Source organism: Scomber japonicus, chromosome 5 (assembly GCF_027409825.1).
Source record: "Scomber japonicus isolate fScoJap1 chromosome 5, fScoJap1.pri, whole genome shotgun sequence".
NCBI classification, from domain to species: domain Eukaryota; kingdom Metazoa; phylum Chordata; class Actinopteri; order Scombriformes; family Scombridae; genus Scomber; species Scomber japonicus.
Genome location: NC_070582.1, coordinates 36,387,892 through 36,404,275, shown reverse-complemented (window position 1 = coordinate 36,404,275; position 16,384 = coordinate 36,387,892). Strand labels below are relative to the sequence as shown.

At 42.8% G+C, this 16,384-nt stretch overlaps 1 protein-coding gene across 1 annotated transcript in view; it reads left to right on the top strand.

Annotated features, from left to right (window-relative positions):
• The window catches only part of LOC128359528 (cytosolic carboxypeptidase 4), a 170,899-nt gene that overhangs the window by 138,628 nt on the left and 15,887 nt on the right, over positions 1 to 16,384 (top strand). Inside the window, exon 26 of the mRNA XM_053320017.1 lies at positions 2,621 to 2,775. Coding sequence (XP_053175992.1) covers positions 2,621 to 2,775 — 155 coding nt within the window. The remainder of the gene's footprint in view (positions 1 to 2,620; positions 2,776 to 16,384) is intronic.

The following is a 16,384-nucleotide window of genomic DNA, read 5'->3' as shown; positions in this document are numbered from 1 at the left end:
AGAGACCAACCTACTTTTCTACACAATTGATTAGGATATTATGGTCAATCGTATTAAAAGTTGCGCTTAGGTCTGAGGATAAGAATTGAGACCTTATTTTCATCAGAGTTTAGTCTGAGGTCTCTGATAGTTTTAGTAAGAGCTCTTTCAGTGCTGTAGTTTTGTTCTAAAGCCTTACTGATATTCCTCCAGGATATTGTTTCCTTAAAGTGAATTCAGACATTTTCTTCTAAACACACTAAATAGGTCACAATAAATGTATTTCTAAAAAATGTGTAAAAAGCATTTCAACCATTTAGATTTGAATTGTGGAGCTAGGCTTCACAAACTGTGTTTCAACATTTCTGTGTTCAGGATTTAGTGGGCGGGTCTGAAAATCATTAGTATAAACCCGCCCCTGCTGCTGTATAAGTATAAATACATTCAGCACACACTACTACTACTACAGTCTACAGTTAGCCAGTTAGCTGCGAGTTAGCCGCGGAGCTAGCAGCTGTGTTCGCCGCCGAGCTAATAAGTGGAAGGTTGGATGTGTTACCATTTTACAGTCTATGGTTACCGCCTCTCCTCCAAATATGGAAAGTACACGCCCACTAAAATCCAAGATGGCGCAGTCCAAATGCCCATAGTAGAGGCACAAAACAGACTCCCCCAAACCAATGGGTGACGTCACGGGTGCTACGTCCATTCTTTTTACAATCTATGGTTACCATCTAGGTTTTCTTTTTAGTAAGGGTTAACAGCAGCTGTTTTAAAGGTATGTGGAAAGATGCCTGTTTGAAGTAACACATTTATAATGTTTAGGACATGACCTGAAACACTGTTGAACACTCACTTACAATCATCTTTTATTTCTTTTATTATAACATCTGTGTGTGCTACAATTTGTCATTTGCTTGTAAAGCACTTTGAATTGCATCTTATTTGTTTGAAAGGTGCTGTATGAATAAAAGTTTGATTGATTGATTGGTAGATACTGTAAGTAGAGAAGGGTTTGATTGCAGAAATTACTAATTTGGCACAATGTAGTAACCTACCTCTAACATGAGGTTCAGCCCTTTACTCTGACATGCAAGCAGCTTCAGGCTTTTTAGTTTAGGATGCACCTCAGGAGAGTGAATGGATGGCCGGATCAGCTGCTCTGAGCTTCTAATAATGAAGGCAATGGGTTTATGTTGGAGTTTGGTGTGTCTCATACAGATGCTATAGGGTGCTTCATGCATTGGTATCAGAAACCGAAGGTCCTGGGTATTTGACGCCCTGAGAATAAAAATGGGTTGGTATTGATGTGACAGGTAATTAAAAACACCAGCACTGGCACACACAAATGCACATGCATACACAAACACACGCACGCGCACACACACACACACACGCACACACACACACACACACACACACACACACACACACACACACACACACACACACAGCATAGACATCGATTTTGCTTCTAAGGCCAACAGGCAGGACCTCTATCCATGCTGCTCATGTAAACCTTTCCTGCTCTTTAAAGTATTGACCTGCCACCTTTTTCACACACACACACACACACACACACACACACACACACACACACACACACACACACACACACACAGTGAGAGACACACTCCCCCCTACTCACACTGATGTCGCTGTTCAATATATTGGAATGCTCATGGCCTGAAGAGACACAAACCATACAATCAACTGTAAATACACATGCATAGTGTCTCATACACACACACACACACACACACACACACACACACACACACACACACATACAGCAGTGTTCCTGATGTCATATTCTTTACAGTATATTGAGCAGTATAACACTTTCTGGAAAGTGTGAGAGGAGAAAGATAGTGTGCAGAAAGAGGAAGGAGGCACTGGATGGAAACAAAGTCAACAAAATTTAAAAACAGAAGAAGATGAAGGAAAGGCAGTGGTCACCGGAGGGAAAAGGTGCAGAATATGCTGAGGAGAAAACTGGTGAAGCAAAGCATAAACGAAAAAGGGAAGCTCATTAAACAAAAAATATTATAGGCATGTTGACGAATAAACTCAGACAGGATGTGTGTGGTAATATTTTGTCAAAATCTGTAGCTGAAAGAGCAAATCAACTGTTTGGCAACACTGATTTTTTTTCAGACATTTTTAAAAAGTCAGTGACTATCATAAATTACCAGCAGAAATAGCTTCAGTTAACAATGCTCATTTGTCCATATCAGCAAGACACATTTACCTGTTTCAGTCCCATCTTTTTTTAATTTTTCCTTGTAAAAAGATGAATTCCACACTGTGATGCTTCAAGTCCTGCTGTCAAAAATCAGCAGACAAAAACCTCACAATGCAGGTGTGTCACAAAGACTGGGGGATCTGAAACAATTAGAGCAGAACTGTACTGTGACAGAAGAAGAGGGAATACGTTTACATGAAGTCAGACGCTAAAATGTCTTCATGTAGCTAAGCAAGAGATGTGACAGTCATGAATATAAATAAAATAAATATTATTGCTATATTTCTTTCATTACACACAGCTGTGATTCGGGTAAATTGAAAACATGGTGTTTAAGCGTGTGTGTGTGTGTGTGTGTGTGTGTGTGTGTGTGTGTGTGTGTGTGTGTGTGTGTAGGGTCTGCAGACAGGAACCAGGGAGCTGCAGGAGATGGGGGTGAAGTTCTGCCACAGTCTGCTGTCTTTAACCAAAGATGTGAAGGCTCTGTACAGCAGGATACACATCAACCACATCAACCTGGACCACAACATCATGGACCACAAGTCACACAAGTAAGAAACCATCCTAACAATTCCATTGCTGTGTCTCTGTGTGCCTGGGCTTTCTCATATTTATTTTATATGAATTAATACCTTATTGAAGTGTATGTTCAACAGAAATTCCATGTAAAGTGAATTCAGACATTTTCTTCTAAACACATTAAATAGGTCATAATTGTATTTCTAAAAAAAGGTGTAAAAAGCATTTCAACCATTTAGATTTGAATTGTGGAGCTAGGCTTCACAAACTGTGTTTCAACATTTCTGTGTTCAGGATTTAGTGGGCGAGTCTGAGGTATAAATACATTCAGCACACACTACTACTACTACAGTCTACAGTTAGTTAGCCGAGCTAGCGGCAGAAAGCTCTCAGACATAGCGTCCATGTTTTTGGTAGAGGTGGTGACTTTGATTGACAGGTGACACTTGGTAGGGGGCGGGGTTTCGGCGGGCACTCCCACAGCATTTGGGAGCAGAGAAAGAGGCAGATTTTTACACAACTTTGAAGCCTAATTTCATATATTTGGCAAATTTTTTAATCATTCAAATTTGGCAGGGTGGTTAACAACACACTTTTCTATGGTATGTCAAACTCAGAACACATATTTATTCTTACTTTGCACGGACTGTAAAGCTGCAGTTAGTAAGTCTAAAAGTAACTTTTTGTCATATTTGCTAAGACTGTAACTATGTAAAGACAGCATTCCTCCTCAGCTCAGTCAAGCTCATATCTCCGAGTTTCTAGGTAAGGTAAAGCCATGTGAAAGTCACTGTAAAGCGTTTTATATCTAGCTGTGTGGAGTGTAGTTCATGTATTACCGATCGCGTGCAGGTGGTCGCGTGTAGGTGGTCCTGTGCAGGTGGTCCCACGTCAGCCTCCTCTGGGGGAGGGACTTTGGAGGCAGGGCAGGAGTGCAGTGGAGAGGGAGGGGGAGGGATCTGACAGTTGTACTTCTTCAAATTTGATGCTAAGTCCTCTCTCTCCTCAAAATTACCAACTGCAGCTTTAAGGTCTAATCACATAACTCTGCATCTTCACATTCTATTATGATAAAGAAACAGTTCAACATTGCACATAGGGAAATAAAATTCCAGTGTTCCCCCTTTTTAATTTGTCTTCCAATTCCAAAATCAATTGAATCACAGGGATGTTACAATTTAAATTCCTCTCCCAGACAATGCCGCCCTATAAAATCCATTTGATTTTTTCCCAAATTCCGTTTTTTCCGTTTTAATTTTTGTGAATCCTGTTTTTTCACCTTTTACTCTTATTTTACTAACAAAAACAGTGTGTTTTTGCAAAACAACAGTTCACCTGACACATAGAAGTCCTTCGGGAACTGCTCGGCTCTGTACTGAGCGGTTAGTGTCCAGTTTTCAAAGTTTTTCGTAGACAAAGACAGAGCCGTGGCCAGCTGCTTCACCATGCTTACATTGTTTTGAAGGGGGATGGGCCCAGTGTGTGGAGGGGGCTTGTTGTGCCACCCAGATTTGCTTCCCTCTGTGCTGCTCATATGGTAAAACCACCCGCTTAACAATGGAACATGATCTTGGTGCAAATGTTAAAAGTTCTATTGCCATGATGAAGTGTAAGGGGGATGAAAGGCTGATATGAGACTGTGGGGATGTGTAGGGGGTGAATACAAGACATTTGATCCATTTGTAATGCAAATTCACACATCGGAAAAAAGATGCTGTCCTTTAATGAAACATGTTTGCTCAGTAAATACAATACTTTAGACATACTAATAGTCAAAATCCATGAAGGTACAGGTGTATAGGAATAGAAGGATGAGGGTTACATACACTTTTCAGAAGTACTGTTAAGGATGCAGCGGTAAATGTTTGCAGTAGAGAACCCTGTTCCACAAACTTGTACACTCATTTATTTAGGTTTTTTTTAAAAAAAAAAAATTAAATCCATCCATCTGTCCAACTCTAACTGCCTATAAACACATATTGTTTCAATGAATAGAGTTGTGTAGAGTTAAATATGTAGAATGCTTGTCAACATGAACCAAGTATAATATATTTATCTTCGACCACTTGACATTTAATACAGCTCAGAGTCCAGAGAGAGGTCCAGTGTGTATTTGTTGTTATGGTAATGTGAACTCAACCTGATGGTTTTCACAGTCTTTTTGGCTTCAGGTTATAAATGATGAGTCAAACAGCTATGTGCTTACCTCAAGGTCGCCCCAGGCTGTGAACATGAGTGTGAAAGTGCCAGTAGCATGGAGTATGTTAGGATTGCTCTGTATTCATTTTTTTCTACCTAATATACTGTTGACGTTAGTTTACCATTTTCTGGAAAATTGCTATGTGAATTAGCTGGAAGTTTGAGGTTTAAGTTGACACCAGAACATCTTTCTTCTGAAACTTGGAATGCTTGATCATCATACATTAATGATACCTGTGAGAGATTCCCAACTGTTTCTTCCAGCTCACTGTCAATGTTTTAAAACTCAACTCCAGAAGTCTGTGTGTGTGCATGTGGGTGATTTTAGGAACTCCAGTTGATGTTTAGTTGTGCTAGCTGCATGTCTCTATGGATGGCAGTGTTTGTCTGTGTCTGTCTGTCGGTCCAACACTTTGATCCAGACTGAAATATCTCAACAACAGAGCAATGGAAGGCCATGCTACAAATATCCATGGTGACCAGAGAATGAATCCCAGTGACTTTAGTAATCCTCTGACTTTTCCTCTAGTCCCACTATGAAGTTGACATTTGATATTCAGATTGATGAGTCAAATGTAAATGGATCAATGACATGATGCAACTCAGTGTCAACTGGCGTAACCAGTATTTTATCATACAGATCTGATTATATACATATTAATATAAATGTGAACTAAAATGTGAAATAAATATCAAATTTACAATGCAACACTGTTTTTTTTTTAAATTTTACATAATTTGTCAAGACGTCTTTAGAAAACATTGAACATTTTTTATTTTCATTTGATGGTTTAAAAAAGTAATTATTCACTGTACACTTAAATACACTGTAGTGGAATTTTTTTATATTTATCATTCTTTTTCATGGTGGTGTTTAGCTCAGTGGGTAGAGCACCCACCCCATGTGTTGAGGCTATAGTCCTCACTGTGTCAGGACTTTACTAAACAGAACAAAAGACTGGACCCACAATGCAGATCTGAAACCGACGATGGTTTATTCAGGCAATAAAACGGAAACAAAAATGCAGCAGGAGATGACAGGGCTGGGCGAGGCGAGGCTGAGGGCAGGCAAATGGCTGGAAGAGAGGAGAAATACAAAAACAGGTAAGTCCAAAGCAAGGTAAATCCACAAAAATCCAAAATGGGGTCAAGGTTTACAAAATACTAGATCGAAGAGCCGAGAGCATTACCACAGTGGGTGAAACAACGAACTGGCGATGAGTAGAGGAAGAGACCGGCTTATAAATGCTGTAGAGCAGGAAACGAGGTTGATGAATCTCAGGTGTGCAGAGGAGGGTGGATGCAGAAGCTGCCAGAAGGCCCCGCCCAGCCCTGGGAGAAAGAAAACATGGAGACAGAAAAAGCAGAGGCGAACTGGATCCTGACAGTACCCTCCCCTCAACGGGAGCCTCCAGGCGACCCACCAGGCTTATCAGGGTGTTCCCGGTAGAAATCAGAAATCAGTGTAGCATCCAGAATGTAGGAACGGGGTACCCAAGAGCGCTCCTCAGGCCCATACCCCTCCCAATCCACCAGGAACTGCAAACCCCGGCCCCTACGCCTCACATCGAGTAACCTCACAGTATACGCCGGATGATTGTCGATTAGTCGGGGGGGCGGAGGGGAGTCGGAAGGAGGGTTCAGGTCGCTAGAAGAAACGGGTTTCAACTGGGAGACATGAAATGTAGGGTGGACCTTCAAGGACTGAAGTTTGACTGCAGATGGATTAATGACCTTAACAGGAAAGGGACCAATATACCTGGGGGACAACTTACGGGATTCAGCTGCAAGAGGAATGTTCTTGGTGGAGAGCCAGACAGACTGACCTGGCTGATAGGGAGGAGCTTGATTCCTCTGCCGGTCAGCAAGCCGTCTATGATTCTCCTGGGTGCGTTCGAGGGTGGTCCTAGTCTCTGTCCAGATTTCTTTGCAGCGATCCATGTAGTCCTGTACTGAAGGAACTGAGATGTCTTGCTTGTGAGAAGGGAACAGAGGTGGTTGATAGCCAAGAGAAACTTCAAATGGAGTCCTACCAGTGGAGGAGCTGGGGAGGCTGTTGTGGGCATACTCAATCCAAGGAAGTAGGGTACTCCAGGAGTCTGGCTCTCTCTCCACCATGCAGCAAAGTGAAGTCTCCAGAATCTGGTTTGCTCTTTCAGATTGCCCATTGGTTTGAGGATGGTAACCAGAGGACAGGCTGGCCGTAGCTCCCAAGGCTTTACAGAAGGCTTTCCACACCTGAGAGATGAACTGAGGACCTCTGTCAGAAACAATGTCTATGGGAATTCCATGAAGTCTGAAAACATGCATGACTAGAAGTTCAGCTGTGGTGAACGCAGAGGGCAGTTTAGGGAGAGCAATAAAATGAGCAGCCTTAGAAAATCTATCGACTATAGTGAGTATCACCGTCATACCACTAGAGGGAGGTAACCCGGTAACAAAGTCCAAAGTGATGTGAGACCAAGGCCGACCAGGAATTGGAAGCGGACGCAGCTGTCCAGCGGGAGCCTGATTTGCAGCCTTGCTACGAGCACAGGTGGTGCAAGCTGCCACGAACTCCTTGGCATCCGCGTCCATGTTAGGCCACCAAAAATGCCTTTTCAGGATGGCAATAGTGCGCCTAGTGCCAGGATGACAGGCAAACCGGGAGACGTGGCTCCACTGCAGCACCTGGGAGCGAACAGAGCTGGGAACAAACAGGCGGTTGACTGGGCCAGTACCTGGGTCAGGTTGGATCACTTGAGCATCCCGCACAGTCTTTTCAATGCCCCAAGTGAGCATGGCCACTACCCGCTCTGGAGGGAGGATGGTCTCAGTCTCAGCCTCGGGACTGCTGGAGGCAAACTGGCGAGAGAGAGCATCTGGCTTCACATTTCTAGACCCAGGACGGTAGGTGAGTGAGAAGTTGAATCGACTGGAGAAGAGACCCCACCGGGCTTGGCGAGATTCAACCTCTTAGCAGTCTGGATGTAAGCAAGGTTCTTGTGATCTGTCCAAACGATGAACGACTTCTCTGCCCCCTCCAGCCAGTGCCTCCACTCCTCCAGAGCTAGCTTGACGGCTAGTAGCTCCTTCCTGGAGGCTGGGACCGGCCACTTCTCCACTGCCTGGACCTTGGCTGGATCGGCCATGAGACGACCACTCTGAACAATGTAGCCAAGAAAAGAAACAGAGTTAGTGTGAAACTCACATTTCTCTGCCTTAGCAAACAGCTTGTTCTCCAACAGACGGGAGAGGACCTGTCTGACATGGGTCACATGTTCGTCAATGGAACGAGAAAAAAATCAGGATATCGTCAAGGTAGACGAAAACAAATCTGTTGAGGAAGTCTCTCAGGATGTCATTAATCAGATTTTGGAAGACTGCAGGAGCATTGGTGAGACCAAACGGCATTACCAGATACTCAAAGTGGCCTAGTGGAGTGTTGAATGCCGTCTTCCACTCGTCCCCCTCCTTGATGCGAATGAGATGATAAGCATTACGCAGGTCTAATTTGGTGAAGATAGTAGCACCATGAAGGAGTTCGAAGGCGGAGTTGAGTAATGGGAGTGGGTATTTGTTCTTAATGGTAATGTTGTTCAAACCCCGAAAATCAATGCAGGGACGGAGAGTATTGTCCTTCTTGTTGACAAAGAAAAAACCAGCTCCTACAGGTGAGGAAGAGGGCCGAATTATGCCCGCAGCTAGGGACTCAGAGATGTATTTCTCCATGGCTACACGTTCAGGCTTGGAAAGGTTGTACAAACGGCTGGACGGGAGGGGTGCCCCAGGCAGCAGGTCAATAGGACAATCATAAGGTCTGTGTGGTGGAAGCGATAAGGCCTTAGTCTTACTGAAGACTTCTGAGGTCGTGGTACTCGCTGGGTACAGCAGTCAAATCAGGAAACTCAGATTGGTTGGTTTCAGAATGGGGATTAACACTAGGTGGTCGAGCCGAATGAAGGCAGAAAGAATGACAGTGGAGACTCCAACCCCTAATGGAGCCTGTGGGCCAATCAATGTGTGGGTTATGGAGCATTAGCCAAGGGTGTCCTAATACCAGAGGTGTGCGTGGAGCTGAGATTACCTTAAGAGTCGGGCAGGTAGCCACTAAGTGTCCCAATCTGCCACAGTACAGGCACTCACCGGACCTCAGACGACGCTTGCGCTCCTCTGCCGACAGTTTGGCTCTACCGAGTAGCATGGGCTCATCAACAGGAGAGACCACGGCCGGTGGAGCAGGAGTGTCTGACCGGGCTGGCAAGAGGGACGGAGACCATCTCTCAGGTGCTGATCCAGTAGAAGAGGAAGGAGCGTGTCTCTGGCGTCGTCGCTCTCGTAGCCGGTTGTCCAGACGGATGGCTAAGGACACAAGAGAAGAAACATTGGGAGGTTCATCTCTGGCAGCCAGCTCATCTTTAAGCTGCTCAGAGAGACCATTCAAAAATACAGCCTGTAAAGCAGCACCATCCCAATTTGCGTCGGCTGCCAGAGTCCAAAATTCAACAGCGTAGTCAGCCACGGGTCTGGTGCCTTGCTTAAGCCTTAAAAGATGAGCTGCCGCGTCTCCCCCATAATTAGGATGATCAAAAACGGTTCTTAGCTTCTCTTTGAAGACAGCCAATGGTAGAACACAAAAATCCTCATGGGAACTCGCCGCTTCTGCCCAAGCCAAAGCTCTCCCCCTCAGTAACCCCAGCACGTAACGTGTCTTGGCTGCATCAGAGGAAAAAGATGCCGGATGTTGAGCAAAAACCAGTCCACATTGCAACAAAAATCCTCGGCATAAATCCAAATTGCTATCAAATGGCTCAGGGTCACTCACGTGAGAATCCTTGGGGGAAAGGATGGTTGGAGAAGACTCCGGAGCCGAGCTGGCCTGTGAGGAGTGGATTGTGAAAGCCAGAGAAGTAACCTGTCTGGAAACCTCCATTATACTGGCGGACAGAGCCTGGTTACTCTCGAACAGGGCACGGATTACTTGGTCATGCTGTCCGATGATTGTGCCCTGATTAAGTAGTGTCTGATGAGTTGGATCTGCGGGGTCCATTGTAGCTGGCCAGTTCGTTCTGTCAGGACTTTACTAAACAGAACAAAAGACTGGACCCACAATGCAGATCTGAAACCGACGATGGTTTATTCAGGCAATAAAACAGAAACAAAAATGCAGCAGGAGATGACAGGGCTGGGCGAGGCGAGGCTGAGGGCAGGCAAATGGCTGGAAGAGAGGAGAAATACAAAAACAGGTAAGTCCAAAGCAAGGTAAATCCACAAAAATCCAAAATGGGGTCAAGGTTTACAAAATACTAGATCGAAGAGCCGAGAGCATTACCACAGTGGGTGAAACAACGAACTGGCGATGAGTAGAGGAAGAGACCGGCTTATAAATGCTGTAGAGCAGGAAACGAGGTTGATGAATCTCAGGTGTGCAGAGGAGGGTGGATGCAGAAGCTGCCAGAAGGCCCCGCCCAGCCCTGGGAGAAAGAAAACATGGAGACAGAAAAAGCAGAGGCGAACTGGATCCTGACACACTGCAGGCAACCCCGGTTCGAATCCCGCACCGAGTGGTCCTATCCTGCATGTCATTCCCCCCTCTCTGCCTCCAGTTACCTGTCTCTCTCTACTTGTCTGTCCATTAAAGGCAAAAAGCCCCAAAAAAATATTTATCATTCTTTTGTGGTTACATCATTTGACATTTTCAGGAGCATTCAGTCTTACTTTTGGTAAAAAATGGTGCAAATGTCATTTAAAATTATATAAAACCAACAAAAATACTAAATGTACATTTTAACAAACCTGATGCTGCTTTTAAAAGTAGTTTTAAGATTATTTTGAATTGCTTATCTTGCCAACACTTATTTGTCACTGACCCGTAAATCTTTATCCTAGTTTGTGCCATATCCATACACCTTTGTTTTCGTATTTCTATGAGTTATGCATGTGTTTGTGCATCTTCTGAATGTTACATGAGTTCAATTGTAATGTGTCTTACTACTTTAATCAAAGATCCACCCCCACACTGACAGCAATTTTGGGTGGACACTATAGATAAAGGACCACTCTGCTCTATGTTAAACATGCCCACCAAATAGTAACATAGAAAAAGATGAAACACATCTTTTGTTGTGCAATCGACTGAACAAACTGAATCGGAGGAAACACAGGCAAACATTTTTTGTGTTATCACTCAACTAAGGATTATCACATGAAATAAAAACTGAATCTAAATGTCCTTATGGACACATGATGTACCTGAAGTGCTCACCATCATCAGTTTCAGTGTGTGAAGATAATGAGTTGAGAGGAGATAACATGTACTGTTTAAATGCGTTCACAGTTTACTGATAGCTTATCATATGATCAGTGTTGATTCATTCTGATCATCTTTACTTCTTCATGTCTGCTCTACCCAAGTCTGGATTGGTGGCCAACTATCTTTTGGATTTCTCTGCTACATTTGAGACCCTCAGGCTCTCCAAAGGCCCCAAGTTCACTTTGTGGTAGTTACTTTGAGGTAATGTGATCAATGTTCAGTAACATGCACCACTGCAGCACAGAATAAGATGAAATGATAGAGACTGTACCTGATCTTGAAGCCCTGTGATGCAGAGTGGTACTGTGTTGAATAGATGTTCAACACTGTGTGTACATGGCATATATTCATAAAGGAATTTGTTTTTATTGATTGAATACAAACTCACTGACACACAACACACATGTGTAACTCCAGGGTAGAGTACCGGTTAGTTTCTGGGTTCAGGGTAAAATAGAATGATGCTGAGTATTGGGCATGAAAAAGTGATGTCAGTGCATACCATACATCACATAAAGGCTCTTTCTTGGCCCTTGAAGTCAAAAGAATGTCACCAACAGAAGAAAAAAGAATAACTTCCTTGCCTTTACCGTATCTCTCTCTCTCTCTCTCTCTGTGTGTGTGTGTGTGTGGCATGAAACATGAACACTGGTATTTTAAACACACATCTCAGTTCAGATATGCTGTGCTGTGGATCTCTTACCACACTGATTGATGTGTTGCTCTAAAGTGGAGCTGAATGGCTTTTATTGATTTTCAGACACCCATTCAATCTCCTCAGTGAGCTCTGACAGCACGAATGGTGAGGTCTCCTCACCTCAATACAATCTGTAGTGTATTGTTGTTTAAATTCATCTAATTATCTCAGGACATTTCTTTGATTTTCCCTCTATTATCATTTGTCTTTCTTTCATCCCTTTCTTCTTCCCCATTGGGTTAGGGTTATTTATCACAAAAAAACCCCCTTTGCACCTCTTTCATTTTTACTTTTTATTCATCACACACAACCTATTAATACTAATAAATAAAACATATTGTATAGGAGCATGTTAATACGGAGCCTGTAAAGGGACATGGTGAAAATAAAATAAAACTTTGGTTTCTCGTGAGCACAAGATACTTTTCTGGTGAGCACGAGAAAGTATCTTGTGCTCACCAGAAAGTATTGCATGCGCGCATGATGTCTGAAAGACCACCCTCTGCATTTCAGTTTGTGTTTCTGTGTGAAAATGACAGTACAGGAGTTAGTTCGGCTATATTTTGACCTGGGACTTCATTATAAGGACATTGCTGCTTTACTTGCAAGTCGTCACTGTTATGTTGTGTCTGAAAGACATTTAAAACGAATTTTGAAGTCTTGTAGTCTGTTTCGGCGCAAGGGATACACAACCTTTGATCGCGTAGTTAATTACATCTGGCCAGCTCTGTGGATATAGGTGGATGTACACAAAATGTAAGGAGAATGGATTACATGTCAAGAAAGAAGAGGTACGCTTAATTCTAAAAGAACTTGACCCAAGGGGTGTTGAACTCAAAGGAAGAAGACGGCTCCATCGCTGAAGCTATTTTGCAAGAGGGCCCAATTATTTTTGGCACTTGGACTCATATGACAAACCGAAACCATTTGGTATCTGTATTAAACGGCTGCAGGTTTTCCCGGAAAATTATCTGGATGAATGCATTTACTACCAGCAGTGACCCAAAAATCATTGGAGGCTACTACATGGAGGCAGTCCAGAGATTAGTTGGTTGTCCAAGGATTGTCAGAGGCGACCGGGGCACAGAGAATGTTAAAGTCAGAGACTTTCAGCGTTTTCAGCATTCACGACGGCTCTGGTATTGACAGCTACATCGAAGGGGCAAGCACAGCAAATCAGCGCATTGAGAGTTGGTGGGGCTTCCTCAGAAGGGAATCAATGGAATTCTACATCTCTGTTTACTGACCTGAAGGACAGTGGTTTGTTCGATGGCACATATTTGGACAGAAGTCTAATTCAGTTCTGCTTCTTGAGTATAATTCAGGTGAGCTACAAATGTATCATATTGTTATGTTAAACCTACTTTCATCTTAAATTTTGGCCCACAAATGTTTTTTGTTTTTTTAACATTCTCCAGTGAGTAGACACTGCATGGTTGTGAATACTATATGGGACTAACATGTCTCATCATGTCCACCTGTCATCCATGTGGTGTCCTACAATAATAATTCATATTGAAAATCGAAAATGGCTCTGACAGTGTTTTTTGAGCATGGAGGCATCGCGCACCAGTCTGCCGGTCCATTTCCACGTCACCTCCGGAGCTGTCCACAGTGCTGACATGGCAACGGCTGCACATCCAACTCTCTGCTCTTCGATATTTTGTTTACTTCCTATAATTTCTTGTAACTTCATCAAAAACATTTAACATGATTTATTTCAAGTCATCTCATAACTTATTTAAGGCCCACATGAGAATGACAAATTGCATATCAACTTTTTTTTTTACTTTCTAATATACCGTTTTTCCAGGACGAATTAGATGAGACCATCCATGTGTGGGATTCACATGTCATCAGACCATCGAAGAATGACAGGGTACCCAGTGGTCGACCCCGAATCATGTACATGTTTCCAGAACTCTACACAAATGATGACTGCATTTCCCCAGTGGACAGAGCTGATGTACAGCTGTGTCAGAGTAACTGCACATTTCGACCAGCAGTGCCATGTGACACAGACATCTACAACATCTGCAACATTCTGATGGTGGAGTCACAGCTGCATCTTCCAGCTGATGCTTATCAAGCATTGGATTTGTACCTACATTTGAAGAATGAGATAACATCCGCTCTCTAATTTGAGATGGAACTACATTTATTATCCATCTAAACTGAACATGTGATCAGACAATTCTTCTGCAGTCCACCATGCTTAATTCACCAAACATTATCAGTTAAGTTGTAATGTTTTCCCAGGAATTCTGTAGATGCTATATTTGGAACTTTGGATTATTTCTCCTTGGAAAAAGGATTGATCTGTCAAAAGAACAATACTATGTCACAGACATTAAGAATGTTTGCAGTGATATTGATCGAAGCTTGATAAGCGCAGTTTCAGGAGCGGGAACACACACCAATTACACCCCTTCCGGCTCCTATATAAACAGACCTAACAGCTTCCCCCTCGTTCACTCTCGCTTTCGAGTTTCCCTCCCTCCCCCCCGCCCTCTCTTCTGTTCTTCTCTCCTCTCTTATAGGTTCCTGGGGGTTCGTCACTGCCCGGGCGCAGCGGCGGATCCTTCATCCGACCTCCCCACACCGCATCAAGAATCACCGCATCAAGAATCGTTCCGCATCAAGAATACACAATTCATTCAAATTCTGTCAATAAATCTGTTAAAACGTATCTCGTTGGTGATGTGTTCCTTGCTCGTGAAGGGGCAATTGAATCTTCCAGTGGTCGTTATTGAACAATATTGTGCTATTGACAGTAACTGTCAGTATGTTTACCATATGCTTCAACAAAAACAGCCATGAGTAGCCATTCGAAATGGTACTATATGTGCATCGAACAGGTATTATTTTGTTGAATGCTGGCATCAACTTCTTTTTGAATAACAATTACATAAAACATGCACATGATAATGTGAAAATGGTACATGCCTGAAAAAAGGGATGTTCGGCTATGAAAGCAGACCTTTCTGACTAAATTATTCAACTTAAACTGTCTTTTGGACTAAAGCAAAATTTCAAACTCAGTGCGCTGACACATATTACAGCCAAATAATTTACAAAAAGTAAATAACAAAACCAAAAAATGCCAAAACAGTTTGATTCAGTTTTAAATGTAATGCAACAATCTAATTAGATAATTCATCTGATTTCATCTCCTCTACTTACAATCTCCTCTCCGTACAATGTGTTCTTAGTTGTAATACATGAATGAACCAATAAAGTGTTTTAAATGTAAATAAATGTAAATCTGCAGAAACTGATTGTTTCAGACAAATGCCATAACAATCTCAGTAGAAGAGGGACACGTGTAAGATCCCTTACATTCACTACACAATATCCATTGTAAAGCAGTCTCCAGACAGGATATTGTCAAACTCTTTACGAAACTCGGGGTATGAGCTGTAGGTGCATGGTAACTCAAGAACTGCTCCACATGTGTGTGCTACAGGCCTGCGACTTAAACCATACAATCTATTAAAAATTACTTCAATTGTGTCTTTGCACAGCACAGTGGATCCTGCGCAGAAGCGCAAGAAGATCTCCAGTTTTCTTTGATTGATGCTTCTCACATACCGTAGTAGGTGGTTAAGAGCTGTCTGCTCTTGTGGATTTAGGCTTTCAGTTGATGGCTTTATCATCTGGGCAACTTTCTTGTTAGTTGGCCTCTTAGATTTGTAAAGCTTCATTAGGCTGTCTTTGGTGATGAGTGTTGGCACGGCATTGTGAATGCTGGAGTGGAAACAGTCAATTATGAACTTTGGCTCTCGAAGAAGAGCTTTGTGTGCCATTGTTAAAATGGCACCCTGTAAGTTGTCTTTGGAAGGCAGGCAGTGTGAGCCCATTCTTGAGAAGACATCAAGTAAGTCCTCCTCAACAGGTTCATCAATGTTGCCCTGTCGTGCTTTTTCAAGCGATGCACGTTCATTCTCTGAAAGAAATTTGGCAAATGACATAATCAAGAGTTCTTCATCCACTGAACTAACTCCTTGATAACAAGCAAGAACAAAAGCTGGTGACAGTTGGATTGGTATGATTTTGTTGTCCAGGTATCCTTTCAACCACACTCTTCCAAGAGCTTGCCATTTCTTCTCCGAATAGTCTGGTCGTAGTCTGGGTACTCGGTCATCTTCACCCTCACACTGTTCCAAGAAATGTTCCCAGAATGCGGAGTATGCCTCTCTTGACACACCATGACTGTCCATAGCTTTCTCATTTGTAAACTACATTTTTTGATTAGCATTCAGTACTTTTGGTTCCATGAAGACATTAAGGACATCATCAACTATGTTTACTCTTTTTCAAATGGGTCTGGTGATGCTGGAAGACTGCTTGATGATACAGGCAAGGCAAGGCAGTTTTATTTATATACCGCATTTCATACACAATGGCAATTCAATGTGCTTTACATAAAACAGAAAAACATGTAATTTGAGAA